The sequence below is a fragment of the Mizuhopecten yessoensis genome, unplaced genomic scaffold, assembly GCF_002113885.1.
Source record: "Mizuhopecten yessoensis strain PY_sf001 unplaced genomic scaffold, ASM211388v2 scaffold11183, whole genome shotgun sequence".
NCBI classification, from domain to species: domain Eukaryota; kingdom Metazoa; phylum Mollusca; class Bivalvia; order Pectinida; family Pectinidae; genus Mizuhopecten; species Mizuhopecten yessoensis.
In genome coordinates, this window is record NW_018408921.1 from 1,350,009 (window position 1) to 1,369,816 (window position 19,808).

Here is a 19,808-nt window from a genome sequence, read left to right on the forward strand (position 1 = left end):
GTTTTTTCTTCCCTTCATCTGAATTATATTCTTTTTGTATATGTTTTACGAAGTGATGTGAATAGAAATGTGCTGCCAATTCGGTTGTTTTAATCATGGGAGCGTGACGATCAGCTGGTCGATAGCGTGAATATTGGACCCAGTACCAGGAACTCCGAATCTACACCACCGTGGATACCTGTGAGATAATACACCTACAGACAACTCCATGCATGAACTCCTTCGTGATCAGGTCAAGCTAATGTTTTGGTAATCGTTATTTGTGTAAACAGTCGGACTAAACCTTCCGGCAACATTTACAGACGTCCAAGTCTGGCAATTAAGTCCTTAAGAAATTTAAAAAGTGCTTCACGTCACGGTTTGTGGGAGTTTTCACACTTGGATAACTTTCAATTTTATCGTTTGTCGAGTTAGATCGCCTGGGTTGAGGATCATTAAACCTATCGGCTGAGATTGTGATGGAAATCGGCTCGGCTGTCAAATGGAAATCTTGTCTCGCATGTCGGAATAATCACGACCATAATACCGACCATGTTATTGTATTGAGTTGAAGATATGTAAATGCAGCCACCATTCATGAAGATAGATATATTGGTTTTAAATAAACCTTTCATAAAGATGAACCGTGCTTCAATGGACATTTAATGGACTGACGTGGTAGTTTAACCGGAACATTCAGTTTGGATACCACCTTGTTTCAATCTGTTATATCACCCCACAGACTTGAGAACAAAATTAACCCCAAACATAAGGTTGCACAAAAGTCTTTTTGAATCTCAATCATCGGAACGTTAGATTGGAGACAGAAACTTTTCACCAGGGTTACACAAAAGTGTTTGTTTTAGAAAATGAATTATCTGAACATTTGATTAAAGACATCAACTTTCATCAAGAAACGCTGGAATATATTGAAGAGGGTTATCCATCAAGTAGTGATATGCTATATATATCTTACTTTCATATACAAAAAAATGTGGAGAAATACTGACCAGATATACGGACAATTGTTCACTGAAAATTGAAAATCTATCAATTTACGTTCGAGCCGAAAAAAGTGTAATTGCATGTAGAAAAATATCCACCATAAACATTAATGCTCTCGGACTTATCATTAAAGATGAGAAACAACGACAAAAAATGATGTCATATCACCGTTCATCGGAACAGTGAAACCCTGCGCACTATACAGAGCAGTTTTCTCTGAAAATTACTCCATAGGAGTTCAGTTACAGGGAGGATAACCTATCCGGTGCATTATCAACAAAAATAAATACCGTATAATTAGCATGGTGGTGATATCACTGATAGACTAATACGACAATTTTTGTAACAATTATTTGAGCTACGGTGATCTCTTCCGGTACGGGCATATCACACTCCCAACACAAAGACTTACCTGCCGTAAAAACATCAACCTGCTGATAATAATAGAATTGTCGTCTATAAACTTGCGCAACAAGTTAGCTGTATCCCGTCTTTTGTCTGCCACGCGCAGCAAGGTCAGGTTCTGAAATCCACACCTTGTTTTATGTGTGAATGTTTTCAACACAATGTGAAGTTTAACTTTTTAAGGTATACTTTACTCTGTGTTAGTTTGAGCCCAATATTTACGACAAGGCCAGAAGATATTCTACCTTAGTGTACTGTGACTGTTTAAACTTGAAAGGGATATTGTTCAAAAAGGCAAGAGTGCATTTATTTGAAGGCCGTAGTTTGTTTGAATGTTTGGAACGACATTTAACAAAATAATCTGAATGGAATCGGACCATGTTTATATTACACAGAGCTAAGGACCTGTAGAGGGAGGGATTACAGCTGATTGTGATAGTCTTCGGAGTTTAATCATAACACTTAGATATAATGGCTCTTCAAGAGTGAATTAAGTTTCACAAGTTTTGTACAACTGTTTTATGAATGGTTATCTGAAACAGTGATTCAGACTTGTTTGGAAACCCAGTCTCCCCGCACCTTAGAAAACTTTTCTATCAATGCTGGGACTTAACTACACAATTGACCTGTAGATCTACTTGTAATTTCTCATAGTCTCCTATAGTCAACACACTGAACACAGCAGTGTGGATGGGATCGGAATTAATAATTGACCATTTCACAGGAGGTCAATGGAAGGATTTGGCCATTGACTGGTCAGAAATACAAACAAAGCTATTTGGATGAAACTGGAATTCGTAAACGACCATTTTGGGTCTGACAGGAGGTCAATAAGGATTTAAAGAACCTGTCATACAGTTATTGACCACAGGCAAGCAGCCACTGTTTACACATACATGTCCTCGGTAGCCGTCTGCCGATGTGACATTACAACAATATTATAAAGACCGATTAAGTTCCGTATGGAAACAGGAATATTTGTAGAAGCTGAACTGTCCTTATGACAATTTTGGGTACGGAAATGATCTCTACAGTGTATTTCTAGACTGAATTTCAGGGGTGTCTATTATATGAACACCAGGGGTAGCCATTGAGAGAGGCGTCTGGGTAGTGTCAGTGTACTCGGAAACTGTTTGATCCCAATTCTGTGCTTATTAAGTCTGATATCTTTGACATAAATTGTATGGAGTTTTATAAATGTGCAGCGTAGCGTGTCTGTCCTTCCCTGATTCAATCAGACAAGTATGGCGATGTAGGCATTTCAAGGAAATTACGTCTTACATAAAAGAAATGCATTTATCTGGATTTATACAAATACCTTGTACAAATCTTTGACATATCTTAGTGATGGAAATAGTCAACAGTTTAGTAAGTGTATAGAAATTACTTCTCTGAAGCGGAATTTGACGAAAAAGGATCTGTCTCTTTATCATCGCTGCTGTGATTTGCAATCAAGATGCCAAAGAAACCTAAAAAGGCCAAAATTCTGGCTAAACAGTTGACTCGTCAGACATCTACTCCTATCATGTCGGTGTTTAACAAGAAGTCAAAGGCGAACTTTTCTCACCACCCACACTCTGCCTCGGAGATCTTCGGAATAGATACAGAGGGTGTAGCCAGAGAACCGAGCCCTCCCAGTGGAGGTAGCCGGCCTACCTCCCCCATCAACATGATCATCCCCTTGTTGGAGTATGGCTTCTCCTGGCCGAGGAGAAAGAGTCCGTTTTCGAAATCATCAAACAAAAAAACTGTTGTTGAAATAGCTTCGCCAGACAGTGGATGTCCTGCTTCTCCAATCAACGAGAACGATTTGTACTCGGAGAGTTCGTTAGAGAATGGGAGTTGTCTCACCTTTACGTCACGTTCCCCGGAATGTTCGTCCCCCTCCAGTGACAAAGAAAACGCTTTACCAGACATTGATGCTGTTATTGCCTCGCTCGATGATGTCATCGATGAGGAAGATAGTGACGATGATATTCCCGGTGTTGGAAATCTGAACAAACAGAAAAGTTTGTCGGACACAGCTGTCTCTACAAATGAAACGAAAAAAGATTTTTTCAAAGAGGCTGATCAAGATACTTTGGATGAGAATGAGAAAAGAGATGTTTTGAATGAGCTATCTCCAATCAATGGAATTATCAAAGAAGGTAGGGGAAGTAACTCTAAACGTGTGAGGTTTAGTCTCGATCATCAGCCACTTAGGAAGGCCAGGAGTTTAGACTTCATTAAAAATATGGTTGTTCAAGAACCGTGTTCTTGGGATGTAACTGTGAAAATGATTGACATCCAGCCGGGTGGAGAGGATAGCGAGGAATCGTTGTGTACGGAGATGGAATCATTCAACATACAGGTAAGGATACCCAGAAGGTCAATGTAATCGTAGAAATAGCAAAAAACTAATTTGGGTCGGGTTGCTCAGTGGATAGCGCACTTGCCTTTTACCAAGTTTGCCGGGGTTCGACTCCCCGATCGAACGTGAAAAGGGATGGGGTCACCTGCCTGACCACATAGATTTTCCTCAGGTACTCCAATTTGCTCCCACATTAAGATCCCCCTCACTCTTACATTCAGGCTAACGATCGTGATTGATATAGGTTGATAAATAGCTTGTTTCATAGTTGTTGTAAAATAAATTCCATTTCCTAGAACATTATTCGGGCTCATCACAACAGAAGAATTAAGGCAGGTGCCTGAAAATTTTCAATGCATATATTTATATCAAATTTGTATGTTTTGCTTTGGAGACTGTTCAAAGTAACAATTTTACAAAGTATTAAAAATGCATCTTTAAATCACTTTTACTAAAACCAATTTGGTTAGGGGATGGGAGATGTGAGGGGATGATATTGTTTGAATTCAGATATTTAGTGTTTCTTTAAATCTGTTTAAAACCAAGAGATTTTTTTTCTGATAAAAACAGTACAATAGATTTTTCATGTTTGTAAATATCTGAATTGCTCGAGGTGTCGTGGGAATTCTACAAATTCATACAGGAAACAATCTGTCTCACTGATTGGGAAATTCCAGACTGGAATCGGATCTGTAGCCTTTTGTTTTGACTTATGACACTGACATTGTACAAACTTCAGCGAACAATTGCTGAAACGCTGAACAAATTCAGCTGTGCTTTGTTGTTACGTGGACCATTAAGAGAAACTCGCATTGACATCCACATTTCCCGTTTAATTTTGAAGTTTTTCAGATTTTAAAGTTTTCTCTGTTCATTTGAAAACATACAGAAGTTATGTCATTTTAATTTGGTTTGAAAATCATATATCAGTTTGACAACTTAATAGCGTTGAAAATATTTGTATCGGTTTGAAAGTATATGTCATGCGTAGCCTTCATATCAATAAGTTTACTTGCGTCTGTTTTACGTTAAATGCCATTCAATCCTTCACGGAAATATTTATAGATTTAATCATTGTGTCGGTGTGTATTGACGTGGCTGTAAATGTTATCAAAAGTACAACTTACACGTGTCAATGGTATGTGGGTAGACATTTTAATGTTTTCTTTGTCCACGCCTTCATCTGCACATCACTTTATTTACAAGCTTATGTATGATAAAGACAGCATGTCTGGATGTAAGTTATATTGAAGGGTACATAGATGTATTACATAAAACATGCTTAATGAGCAACTATTTTGAAATTAATATAAACTGAACCCTTTAAGAATAACATGGGGGGGGGGGGGGGGGTAAAATTGTCCTGACGAAGCCTCGCACCAAGAGGTGAAACTAGTCGGCCAATAGATATAAGTACCAACTTACTGGTTGAGCATGTTGTGATTAATTCTTCCCGTTTATATTTACATATTTCATCCATCGCCATGTAAAAGTTAACGAAATAAAATAAAGTGGCAACAGTGTTCCGAGTGTAAAAATTCAACTGGACTTGAATTCTGGTCCCTTGATCATTGTATGGTCATGCTAACCAACTGAACGGTCAACTTGGTAGCATCCTCAGGTCCAGTACACTGCTCTACAGTTATAATCAAAACAAAATAAGGTGGAGGAATTACTGTGTGTAGGAAAAAAATACAGTTGAATGTTGAATTCTTGCGTAATTTGCCAAAGGTGTCAACCTCTGAAACCTCCAATGAGGGAGATCTCCCTCATTCCACATTTATAATGTGGGAGATCTCCCTCATTCCACATTTACAATGTGGTAGATCTCCCTCATTCCACATTTACAATGTGGGAGATCTTCCTCATTCCACATTTACAATGTGGGAGATCTCCTTCATTCCACATTCCCAATGAGGGAGATCTCCCTCATTCCACATTTATAATGTGGGAGATCTCCCTCATTCCACATTTACAATGTGCGAGATCTCCCTCATTCCACATTTACAATGTGGGAGATCTTCCTCATTCCACATTTACAATGTGGGAGATCTCCCTCATTACACATTTACAATGTGGGAGATCTCCTTCATTCCACATTTACAATGAGGGAGATCTCCCTCATTCCACATTTACAATGTGGGAGATCTCCCTCATTCCACATTTACAATGTGCGAGATCTCCCTCATTCCACATTTACAATGTGGGAGATCTCCTTCATTCCACATTCCCAATGAGGGAGATCTCCCTCATTCCACATTTATAATGTGGGAGATCTCCCTCATTCCACATTTACAATGTGGGAGATCTTCCTCATTCCACATTTACAATGTGGGAGATCTCCCTCATTCCACATTTACAATGAGGGAGATCTCCCTCATTCCACATTTACAGTGTGGGAGATCTCCCTCATTCCACATTTACAATGAGGGAGAAGGTGTGTGAAACACGACTGAAACTGCTTTGATCAATTTATCTTTCGCTTTTTATGTATCAAAATAACTCTAAAAAGCATTCATTTGATTCTGACACACCTGTTATGATCATTACACACCCCCTGTAGTAACTAGGAGATCATTTGATTCAAACACACCTGTTATGATCATTACACACACCCTGTAGTAAATAAGAGATCATTTGATTCAGACACCCCTGTTATGATCATTACACACACCCTGTAGTAACTAAGAGATCATTTGATTCAGACACACCTGTTATGATCATTGCACACACCCTGTAATAACTAGGAGGTCATTTGATTCAGAGACACACGTTATGATCATTACACACACCCTGTAGTAACTACGAAATCATTTGATTCTGACACACCTGTTATGATCATTACACACACCCTATAGTAACTAGGAGATCATTTGATTCAGACACACATGTTATATGATCATTACACACACCCTGTAGTAACTAGGTGATCATTTGATTCAGACACACCCGTTATGATCATTACACACACCCTGTAGTAACTACGAAATCATTTGATTCTGACACACCTGTTATGATCATTACACACACCCTATAGTAACTAGGAGATCATTTGATTCAGACACACCTGTTATGATCATTACACACCCCCTGTAGTAACTAGGAGGTCATTTGATTCAGACACACCTGTTATGATCATTGCACACACCCTGTAATAACTAGGAGGTCATTTGATTCAGAGACACACGTTATGATCATTACACACACCCTGTAGAAACTAGGAAATCATTTGATTCTGACACACCTGTTATGATCATTACACACACCCTGTAGTAACTAGGAAGTTTTTTGAACACAGGACGTAGGTTTTGACTTTGTGTGAGTCTGGACTTGAATGACAGGTTTTAGGGAGATTGGTAAATTTTGGTCAAAATGAGGAAGGGTTGACAGCTATGAATTTTCCTGCTGTGGGACAGAGGTTCTTTATGTGGAAGGTAGAAAAAAAACCTGGGTAGTTTTGGTAGATTGTTATATCAATGATGAAAGCATATGTCTGTGTGCATAATGGCGTGTACTTAGCTAAAGATGGCTTTCAAAACTGCATCATACTGGAAACACCTGGATTGACACAATATATTATATATCGTAACCTTGACGCCGCGTGATGTATCAATTGTCTGTGGTTCACTGAAGTGCAAACTTCAGACTAAGGAGATCGGACAGAGAGTACAAATACTGTATTATCTATAGAAATGTATATGGAACAAGAACAGGCCCTTTGTTTCATACCTGTCAAACTACGGGTTCACAGCGACTGGTTCTCGGATTATGTTTCGTACCACTGTACCTGCGTTTCTGTTTCAGTAATACTGAACATTAGTATACCTATAGTCTACAACCAGCTGTCATTTGTATCCATCAGGAAGGATTTTAATCCCCAATTATCTCTCTCGGTAAAGTTTTAGATCTCTCTATCCGACAGTCGATCGGAATCTGAACGGTTCCATAATCCTCTTTTTCCATGACAATCTTATATAATTCTGAATTAGGTCAAATAAATATCTTGTTCAAGATTACATATCGATACACTTTACCTAAACAATACAGTTTATGTCATCGGGTTACTGTTTATGTTTATGAGATCACCATACACAGGCTTTTAATATAGAAGAATGTATCTTCCTGTTGCTTTTTTATGAACAATGTTTTAAAAGTGGTACTGTTTAACGATTATGATTTGATTCTGGTTGTGATCACTCTTTTATGCCCAGACCTTTTATGGGGGGAGGCACTGTAGTCAGGTGGTAGGATGCCGGGCTAGTGACTGAAGGGCTGCAGGTTCGAGTCACACCTTTTATGGGGGGCATACTATATTTGACATGTTTTTCCTGTCCCTGTTCCTGTCCCTTCCTGATTCATTGTCATAGTTCTAGAACTACGTTGGCTGAGTGGTCAAGGTGTCTGACCATCTGTGATCTTTAGCCCTCCACCACTGGGTCACGGTGGCTGAGGGGTCAAGGTGTCTAACCATCTATGATCTTTAGCCCTCCACCACTGGGGCACGGTGGCTGAGTGGTCAAGGTGGCTAACCATCTATGATCATTAGCCCTCCATCACTGGGTCACGGTGGCTGAGTGGTCAGGGTGTCTAACCATCTATGATCATTAGCCCTCCATCACTGGGTCACGGTGGCTGAGTGGTCAGGGTGTCTAACCATCTATGATCATTAGCCATCCACCACTGGGTCACGGTGGCTGAGTCGTCAAGGTGGCTGACCATCAATGATCATTAGCCCTCCACCACTGGGTCACGGTGGCCGAGAGGTCAAGGTGTCTAACCATCTATGATCATTAGCCCTCCATCACTGGGTCACGGTGGCTGAGTGGTCAGGGTGTCTAACCATCTATGATCATTAGCCCTCCATCACTGGGTCACGGTGGCTGAGTGGTCAGGGTGTCTAACCATCTATGATCATTAGCCCTCCATCACTGGGTCACGGTGGCTGAGTGGTCAGGGTGTCTAACCATCTATGATCATTAGCCATCCACCACTGGGTCACGGTGGCTGAGTGGTCAAGGTGGCTGACCATCTATGATCATTAGCCCTCCACCACTGGGCCACAGTGGCTGAGTGGTCAAGGTGTCTGACCATCTATGATCATTGGCCTTCCACCACTGGATCACAGTGGCTGAGTGGTCAAGGTGTCTGACCATATATAATCATTAGCCCTCCACTACTGTTTTCCTCCATCACCAAAACCTAGCTTGTCCTTAAATGACCATAGCTGTTAATATGACATAAAACACAAACAAACCGAAACTTAATCTTCTGACTTCATCAGAATACTTTAAATCATTTCATATTTCAGGGTGCGTAAGTCAATAAGCCTTAAGTTCAATGTTGATTTTTGACGAATGGGGCATTTATGTCTTACAGACATTTTCTAGTTTTCACTATTTTGCTTTACAGTATTGTCTAAATGGTTAAACATGCAAATTATTTTATTGCATACAAAAACAATTATGAACCAAAAAACACATCAGATCAAGTCTATATCTAAAACATTACCAGAGCTTTCACTCCATACATTGAAATACAAATATTCCTGCAATTTCTTTCAAGAGAATGATTCTGTAAGCTTAAAGCTGACCTTATGGTCTTGAGGCCAAGAAAAGATTGTGACTTCCTAGGTACCAGAAGCAGATGTGAGTCAATTAATTCAGCTTTAAAAATAACTAAAAAATTGAAAAAGAAAACCAGCTCTCTTTGTACAAGTTGGTAGTAAAGTATACGACACTTCCCTGTGATTGCTGTTTGTAATGATCTGTCAACATGCACCCACAGAAAGTTAATAGGGTCTTACTCAGAATCGAAAAATTTGAAATAAAATATTTTTCTTTTGATGTACTAAAAACAGATATAAAATTGTTTGATCTCTGCTGATGTGTTTATTCAATGATAAGATATAGGGACGGGATTATTTGTCCGGAAATGTAATACAATTTCTGAAGGTCGTATTTCACAGGGTTAAGTGATTGTTAATCCGATATGCTGACGTAAAGTGTCTTCTTATAAAGTTTTTATGGAACAGATATGTAGTTATGTGCACTTGTATAAAATTCACCTGCTGATAAATCTGATAACTCTGATACCCTATATATCAGTAAAGTTTCCTGGTTACTTGTAAATGTCTTGAGTACCATGAAGCCAAGGAGTCGACACACTCTGGATAATGTAATTGGTTGATGGGTTCTTGGCCTTATTGGGGCAGCTACTAGTTGCCATTGGTACCTGCCATAGGTCAATGGTTTTTGTCTGGGTACTCCCGAGTTTCCTCCACCACCAAAACCTGACTCATTCTTAAATAACCATAGCTGTTAATAGGACGTAAAACACAAACAAACCAAACCAAACTCTTCATGTGTTTCTCACTAAGTCCCTAGATCTGTCTCTTATTTCTCTATCTTAGTCTTTGAAAACATTTGAGGTCCCTTTTGACAATTTTCTTTTAAACTTTGATTGTCAGATGAAGGTTGTAATAGAGTTTGCAGATAAAACATGTTTTTCGACTGAAGTAAGTTCAGAGATCAAAGTATAGCCATCTAATCATTGTTAATTCAATCAATTAACTCATTCACCCCTGAAGACACATTTGAACTCTTCCAATTCAAAAGTTGGAATAGTTCATTATGAAATTTCAGGGGTGAATGAGTTAAGGTGCTTAATTTTCTTATGTAGGTTGAATATGATTTAAAGTCAAGGTTGCATGGTTACAGCAGAAAGCCTGTAAGGTTTCAGTTGGGCGTCCGAAATCGGCAGGTTTTGTTTGATTGAATTCTCATATGGGTGACACAATGTGACAATGAAGCAATGTCGACTTTTTTACGAGTATCCTGTCAGTATATCTACAAGTTAACTAATATTGATAGCTTTTTACTTATTTAAAATTAAACAATTAATCCTCACACCATTAGATAAAAGTGCCTGAATTTTTCAGCCTCAAATAGATTTTGTACTTAGGTGTTGCCCTGAATTTATTAATCTTTACACTTTTTGTGTTACTGGTTTGCTTGTGTTCTGTAACAATTTCAGGTTATGACAAGTTTGATGTTGTTGTTAGTTATTTGCTAAAATTTGAGCCACCATCACTTCAGTGACATGCCTCGTCAACCATCATACTGGTGAACTTTTTGAAATTTCCATTTTAATTAATTTACGTGTGGTCAGAATTAAAAACAGAAATAAAATGTGTGTTCATGCACCCAAGGGATAAAATAACACTTTTAAATGGCATCTTTTGAGCTTTCCTTTCAGTGGAAATCATCAGATCTTGGGAATAATTAAGAAAATTCACTGGTTGAAAATGCTCAATTTTAGGGTCAAAAATCGGGAGTCTCCCTCCAATATAGGGAGAGTTGTCAAGTACAGGATGAACAAACAAAACTGAAGAAAAACAACAATATTACCATGGTCCAATAGTTTTCACATTTTTTAAATTGTCTCGAGACCATTCCATTTTAATGAAATATAAATATAAAATTCTAATCTGGAGAGTCAATGTTGGAAGTGTAAGCATCTAGCTGTTCTTTTTCTTTAAAAAATAAAATTACAAAATTGAAATGAGCCTTGACTTTATGGGTAAAAGAGTCGTTTAAATTTCTTAAGGATAACAATTTTTTTGTGTCATTTGTTGCTTGGCAATGCTAGAGAAAGATATTATGATTCACAGTCCATGAGAAAATGTGTATTGTCCAGAGCGGTGTCAGTAAAAGAAATGATTTAAACATAAAATTCTGATGTTTATGTGAAAAACAGGCCTCGGTTACTTAGACAGAAGTGATTCTCGCATGTTACAGTTGAATACAGGTCCGTGCCCGACGATTTACCCGACACTGGGTTATTTAAGTTCGTCGATTCAAACCTTGTCCATCAAAATTCACACTTGAGTGACTCTTTTATGTGTCGAACAAATGTCAGCCACAGTATTGAAATGTAAACAAAGCCAAGCTATTTACTGTATACAACATATTTTATCATTATTGTGTGTTATAAACACAAAATGAGAAAAACCCAGCAAATGTTTGTCTTGTGATACGCCTACTTCATTTTGTGAGAGAATTGTTGAAATCTGCACTTGTCTTATGACGACGATGATTTAAAGTGCCAAAATTTCATAAAATTGTGGTGTTATGATGTGCTTATAATTTTCGTGAGAAAAATGTTGATGTGTGCACTTGTCTTATCTGTTGACAATGGTTAACTCTTCACCCCTAAATATCTAAACTGGTCTTGCCCAAACTTTGATTTGGTAAGGTTCAAATATAACTTAAGGGGTGAATGGGTTAAAATGCCAAAATTTCATCAAATTGTGGTCTTCGACATGATGCACTTATAACCTCTACTGAGAAATGTTTTAAAGTGTGCACTGCATGGTAATTCATCAAAATGGAGTCTTAAATGCGACAATAATAATTTGTGAGAAAAAATTGAAGTGTGCACTGGTCTTATAACGACATTACAGTTAACGTGCCAAAATTTTAAATCATGGTAAGAGCCTGTTATGCATGCAGTTTGTATTTTGTTTGTTTGTATTAGGGAATTTAACACTGAGCATGAATAATTCATGTAGTGTTCTATTCAGCCTTGCCTAAAATTCAGTCAATTAAATATCAGAAAAAAATTAAGAAGCATATATAGTATGTTATACTGTATATTGGAAAATGTTAACATATTTAACTCAAAAATTGATGTTTTCAAAATTAAGAGGTCTAATTATTTTGATGGAATGTCAAATATATTATCAATTTTTCTATTACCTTCAACTTTTCGTTAGTTTTTGTGCTTTTGTCACAAGAAAATTAATGAACTTCAGTAGGTGCAATGTTTGTTTATGTAGAAGCTTAAAACGGGGCATGAATAATTCATATGGCATGATTTTTTTTATGTAAGGTACAGCTTTCGTTCAAGGTTCTGAATGATCAAAAAATTAAATTTATATCACATAAACTGTCATATTCAGCAAAGAAAATAACTGAAGTGTGTCAATAATAGATAACAGTAGGAAATATGTCGACAGAATAATTTTATATATGCAAAATAGATAAATGTTTAGGATTTTAATAATAATAGTGTATTAAATTTACAACCGAAAAAAAGGCGTTCGTACAGGTAATGAATATATTTCCGTAACAATTTCTACTTGACATTAAAATTTCAAATGATAAGATTTATGATGATAGATTATGATGCATTATGGGAAATTGTGCCTTACAATCTTTTTAATTGCCAGTCTATACGTAGACTTCTGCACTTAAACTTTCGTTTGGCGTGATATTCAGCATACTTTTCAATAAATTATCTACCTCAAACTGCAGTATAAGCACCGATACTGACACTCATAAGTATATATACACCAACGATGTACCATATGTTCCTCCCACCTCTGTATTTGTGACAAACACATGACCTTTGTCAACTATCTGGGATTACTCTACCCCACATAAGTGCACCTACAGGTAACCGCCAGTTTTGGAACTTCATGTACATGTTTTAACTCATTCACCCCTGAAGACACATTTGAACTCTTCCAATTCAAATGGTGGAATAGTTCATTATGAAACTTCAGGGGTGAATGAGTTAAAACCCTGACTTAAAGAAGTACCGTATATACCAGGATTTTTTTCGCCCTTAGACGGTAAATCCATTTTTGCCCTATATTAAATTACACTTTAATTATTTCAATATGGGACTCTCATATTTTAAATATTTTGAATGAGGGCATCGGCATATTTTCAGTAAAATATGTTAGTTTACTTGCATGTATATAACAAAAGAATGGGCTTATTACCAGGCATGGGCGTATTATTGGTCAAATAGAAGATTACATATATAGAGAAAACAATTTGGTTGGCTTCAATTTATACCAAGCTTGGGCTATCTTTTGGTCAAATACGGTAGTGTTTTATACATAACATACAAAGTGGGACACATTTTACTTTACACTTTACTTACTGACATTATCTAGATAAGTATGAGATGTGTTTAATGTTGACTGATCACCTACCCTTAGTTATGTGATGACATCTAAATCACTTCTTTATCTTATATCTAGGGAATAATGTAACCCGTTCTATTGATCAATGACCTTGACCCTGTTAATTTTTGACCTTGGCCTTATACATAGGTATGTTACCATCTGGATTATTCAGCATTCTGTGCATGGCAATATAATCTTCCACTACCTGAGGATGTGACAGAGAAATCACCTACCCCAGAGGCTCTGTCGAGGGTTAGACAAAACAATCTCCCTGATGGTTGGATATTTCTCTGTTGTACCCTCAAGATAGGGGATGATTATTTTTCTCTCATCCTCTTATTTCAGTCACAACTCCACCAACAGTAGTCTGTTTGTAAACAAAAACACATGTGGGGTATGAATATCGCCATTCCCTTTTGAAGACGTCACAATTACTGGTGACACATTTTAATGATGTCACAATTGAACATGTGGTAATCTGCACGAGGCTACCTCCCCCCTATAGCGGGTGACAAGCTTATCTTTCCCGGCTGGAATGGGAGACACACCTGTGAAGGGTGGGAGAAAACTTGACCTTGCCTTGTGACCTAGGTTAAATGTTTAACCTTGACCTTTTCTGTCCTTCAGGTATGCCATCATCCTCAATGTACAGAACCCAATGGTAACCAGCCTCTTCTGCTGTGTAAAGAATGTGACCGCACCATTCATGGAAACTACCAGTTCAGTGGACATCTTGTTCTGGATGCCCCGAAGAAAAAGCCAGGTATTACTATTTGGTTTTTTTTGTCTGTATACGTAAGTTTGGTACATTATTATACTGGACTGTGAGTCCGTGAAAGAGATTGTGTAAAGTTTGTTCTATAAATAAAAAGATATACAACTTTGGATAAAGAGCCCTATTTAGCTACATTTGTAGAATAAGTCAATCTACAACACTTTACAGGAAATAAAATCAATATTATTGATCAGTCAATAAAAGGTTTGATGGTTTCTCAAGGTCTGTCTTATCAAGTGGTTACTACTGGCCCTCTGCCACCTGGCCAATACCTGCACATGTAGGCGTGTGTGTTGGGAGAAGTAGTTTTTTGTGGCATGACTGTGCTTCAAACAACATTGTTTTCCATATTGCCCACTTAAATGAGGTAGCACAAACACTGACACCCACCCCTTTCGTTTTATACTCAACCTGTAGTGGATAGGGGTGCTAGATTGTTCACCACAAACACTTGCATCTGTAGTGGGTGGGGGTGCTAGAGTGTTCACCACAAACACTGGCACCTGTAGTGGATGGGGGTGCTAGAGTGTTCACCACAACCACCGGCATCTGTAGTGGGTGGGGATGCTAGATTGTTCACCACAAACACTGGCATCTGTAGTGGATGGGGGTGCTAGAGTGTTCCCCACAAACACCGGCATCTGTAGTGGGTGGGGATGCTAGATTGTTCACCACAAACACTGGCATCTGTAGTGGGTGGGGGTGCTAGATTGTTCACGACAAACACTGGCATCTGTAGTGGTTGGGGGTGCTAGATTGTTCACCACAAACACTGGCATCTGTAGTGGATGGGGGTGCTAGAGTGTTCACCACAAACACCGGCATCTGTAGTGGGTGGGGATGCTAGATTGTTCACCACAAACACTGGCATCTGTAGTGGGTGGGGGTGCTAGATTGTTAACCACAAACACTGGCATCTGTAGTGGGTGGGTGTGCTAGATTGTTCACCACAAACACTGGCATCTGGTGTGGGTGGGGGTGCTAGATTGTTCACCACAAACACTGGCATCTGCAGTGGGTGGGGGTGCTAGATTGTTCACCACACACACTGGCATCTGTAGTGGGTGGGGGTGCTAGAGTGTTCACCACAAACACCGGCATTTGTAGTGGGTGGGGATGCTAGATTGTTCACCACAAACACTGGCATCTGCAGTGGGTGGGGGTGCTAGATTGTTCACCACACACACTGGCATCTGTAGTGGGTGGGGGTGCTATATTGTTCACCACAAACACTGGCATCTGTAGTGGTTGGGGGTGCTAGATTGTTCACCACAAACACTGGCATCTGGTGTGGGTGGGGGTGCTAGATTGTTCACCACAAACCCTGGCATCTGTAGTGGATGGGGTTGCTAGAGTGTTCACCACAAACACCGGCATCTGTAGTGGGGGGGGGTGCTAGATTGTTCACCACAAACACTGGCATCTGCAGTGGGTGGGGGTGCTAGATTGTTCACCACAAACACTGGCATCTGGTGTGGGTGGGGGTGCTAGATTGTTCACCACAAACACTGGCATCTGTAGTGGGTGGGGGTGCTATATTGTTCACCACAAACACTGGCATCTGTAGTGGGGCGTTGTGCTAGATTGTTCACCACAAACACTGACATCTTTAGAGGGTGGGGGTGCTAGAGTGTTCACCACAAACACCGGCATCTGTAGTGGATGGGGTGCTAGAGTGTTCACCACAAACACTGGCTAATGTAGAGGGTGGGGGTGCTAGATTGTTCACCACAAACACTGGCAAATGTAGAGGGTGGGGTGCTAGAGTGTTCACCACAAACACTGGCATCTGTAGTGGGTGGGGGTGCTTGAGTGTTCACCACAAACACCGGCATCTGTAGTGGATGGGGTGCTAGAGTGTTCACCACAAACACTGGCATCTGTAGTAGGGTGGGGTGCTAGATTGTTCACCACAAATACTGGCATCTTTAGTGGGTGGGGGTGCTAGAGTGTTCACCACAAACACTGGGATCTGTAGTGGGTTGGGGTGCTAGAGTGTTCACCACAAACACTGGCATCTGTAGTGGTTAGGGATGCTAGAGTGTTCACCACAAACACTGGCATCTGTAGTGGGTTGGGGTGCTAGAGTGTTCACCACAAACACTTGCATCTGTAGTAGGGCGGGGTGCTAGATTGTTCACCACAAACACTGACATCTTTAGAGGGTGGGGGTGCTAGAGTGTTCACCTCAAACACTGGCATCTGTAGTGGGTGGGGGTACTAGAGTGTTCACCACAAACACTGGCTAATGTAGAGGGTGGGGGTGCTAGATTGATTGTTATGTAGAGGGTTGGGGTGCTAGAGTGTTCACCACAAACACCGGCATCTGTAGTGGGTTTGGGTACTAGAGTGTCCACCACTTGTCCAAGCAAGTGTCATTGGCCAGATGCGAACCTACTGTGTTAGAAGACAATAGATTTCTTGTCTCTACTTAACCTTACAACTGTAAAACGAATACATTTTTTCACTACTTTCCAACCTGTATTTAGAAACTACCATCTAAAAGTTTCATAAATTGGTCTTTCATTGAAGGTAGTCCCTTTATACAGGTTCATTACGCATAAATTAATTGCAATGGACAGTTTTAAAAACGTGATCCTTTACACAGGTAGTCTATTAGTAGAGGTGGCCTCTTGATGAGTTTGGCTCTGAATGACTTGAATTGATTGATGGATTGTAAAACAAGACATTAACTCATAAACTCAAATATTCTTTTGATGAAGTTTGACTGAAATGTACTTAAAAATTGTGTGCTAAATAAATCAACTTTACGAGTGTTTTTACCGTATCCTAGGTCTGGGTATCATGCCACGTGGGATCTCGGCTCCGACCCTGCCGCACTTCGATGGTAACCACAGCGACTCGGAAGCCACAGAATGTCATCCTGCAGGGGAGGAGGACATGGAGGAGAATACAGGCAATGGCGGGGAGGGTGGAGACACGGTGGATGGCATCTACATGAAGAAACAAGAGTAGGAATCACATCAACAATTTGTTGTATATATTGGCATCTCATTAGCCCAGCCAACTCTATTAAGTGGCTAGATTTTTTCGCTATCTTACTCCTAAAATGGAGAACGATTATATTTCTCCCACATTGAATTTAGTTAGATATCCACACCTCCGGTCAGGGAAGGATATCACTGTCTTATCCTAGGGTAAAGATGGGGGGGTACTCCCCAGTCATAACAATTGTATGACATCACATCAACAATGCAATGACGTCACCTCTACAATAGCAGATCAAGGAAGATAACCTCTGATCTACTTGAAATTATGAAATAAACTTTTGTATTTCGTTAAATTACCACTTGTATTTGATGTGAGAGAAAAAATAATTAAGAAGTAAGACAGAAACTTCCCAACCCCTTGGAGTGAGAGTCTCTAAATGTCTGGACCTCAGAAAAGCCTCAGGTTAGACATTTAAGAATCTCACCCCTTAGTTGGGTTGAAATTGTTCGGTTTTATGCCCAAGGTGGGGAAGATCGCACAGGAGTCATAGATTCTATTACTCCCAAATAACATATACAGTCAAGACTGCCTCAATAGTCACATATAAGACAGGCTTGACCATTCCTCTGAAGTTAAATAGAGGCTTCCCAATGACCGGTGGTTAGTTGTACATCATTTAGATGTCACCTTTACGGTTGTTAGGTGGCTCAGATGAGAGCCCTCTTGCCCTTCACGAAGAGGGCTGGGGTTTGGTTCCCCAGTCAAATGTGAAGAGGTGTTGTGTCATATTTACCTTGTACAAATTACAACCTTCTTCATTGATTTCATGGTAGTTCTGTAGATCTCCACAAATACTGGTTTTGGATGCTTAGAAGGTTGCTTTTTATTCTGAAATTAGTTTATAACTTCAATATGAACTGGTTCCTGTAAATCATGGTCTTAATTCACATCTTCAACCAACAGGTTCGGGACTTTGCCCACTGCCGCGGAGATGAAGCTGAAACGAAAGAAAGCCATGAAATTAAAAAGACGCCATACAGATGTAAGAAGGAAATATATTTATTTTATATGATGTTTTTCAGACTATGAGAAATCAGTAAATTCTGTAATGTTCTAAACGTGTTCTGGTCAACACATTCTGTTTATGTGTAGCAAATCTCCGCTGGGCCTAGTGGAGCATCAATGGAGGTCCTGGGTTCAAAATCATACCTAGCATAGTGTATTTCCCTTAAATCCTGTTACATATATCTATAATATATTGTGAAATTGGCATATAGCTTGTTTGGTGCATGTCCCTTTAAAGTAATATTGTCATTAATTTAGTTTTGACAAAAGAATATATTAGCATACAATTTCTGTTTGAAAAGCATGTTCTCAACTAAATTTAAAAGGATTTGGTAGAATATTTGTTTGTTTAGAAAAATTTGAATAGATATTTGGTACTTTCGAGATGCATTCTAGTTACACCCTTGTAAAAGCATGCTCCTGAATCATGATAGAATATATTTTTTACTGTTGATTAAAAAGTTTGAGACTTGTGAGGTACAGTCTAGTTGTATCTGTGAAAGCATGTTCCTGGATGTGTGGTAGATTTATCAATTTATGTAGATAGATTGAATATTGATAAATATTTGTGAGATTTATTGGTTGAAATTATATATCCCTACGACTGCCATTACAAATATGTATGCAGTATGTGTGAAAAATGGGTTAAAGAGAGCCACTGTTGGGTGAAAATCATAACATATCTGTAAGGTGCAAAAATGCGGAGCAGATTCTTTGAATTTTTTTAACTGTAATGAGTATTTATTTTGTCATTGATCATGAAACATTTATAAATGTTTTCTTTACTCTGTGTAATTAAAGTTGTTAAAACTATCCAAAATTAATCTTGGAAATTATTGTTGTAACAAATTATAATACAACTTAATAACATTATATTTTGATGACAAAGTTCACCAAAATCTATTATATAGAATTATTTAAGCATTGAAGTGATGATGTTCTTACCCCAGTTTTTGTCTCGCCGCCACAAAGTGGAAGCAGGACTAAAGTGTTACTTTTCGTGCGATGGCGGCATCAACATTAAGTTTTTGGGTTTAAATAAGTTTCACTGAAAGTATAAGTGTCAGACCAACCAAACTTGGACCATAGATGATGCATCTTAGGTAGTACATCTCAACCCCATCTTAGGTAGTACATCTCAGCCCCATCTTAGGTAGTACATCTCAGTCCCATCTTAGGTAGTACATCTCAACCCCATCTTAGGTAGTACATCTCAGCCCCATCTTGGGTAGTACATCTCAGCCCCATCGTAGGTAGTACATCTCAACCCCATCTTAGGTAGTACATCTCAGCCCCATCTT

The 19,808-nt window shown here is 39.0% G+C and overlaps 1 protein-coding gene across 7 annotated transcripts in view; it reads left to right on the top strand.

The window, feature by feature from the left end:
• LOC110440519 (pleckstrin homology domain-containing family G member 5-like) overlaps positions 1 to 19,808 on the top strand; it is a 172,046-nt gene that overhangs the window by 40,570 nt on the left and 111,668 nt on the right. For 4 of the 7 annotated variants that reach the window (XM_021483649.1, XM_021483648.1, XM_021483650.1 and 1 more), the window contains exons 3-5: positions 14,343 to 14,478; positions 17,285 to 17,462; positions 18,406 to 18,484. In XM_021483649.1, the coding sequence (XP_021339324.1) occupies positions 14,343 to 14,478; positions 17,285 to 17,462; positions 18,406 to 18,484 (393 nt within the window). Of the gene's footprint in view, positions 1 to 800; positions 3,740 to 14,342; positions 14,479 to 17,284; positions 17,463 to 18,405; positions 18,485 to 19,808 lie in introns of those variants that run through there. The other 3 variants (XM_021483646.1, XM_021483647.1, XM_021483645.1) reach the window with 2 other exon arrangements.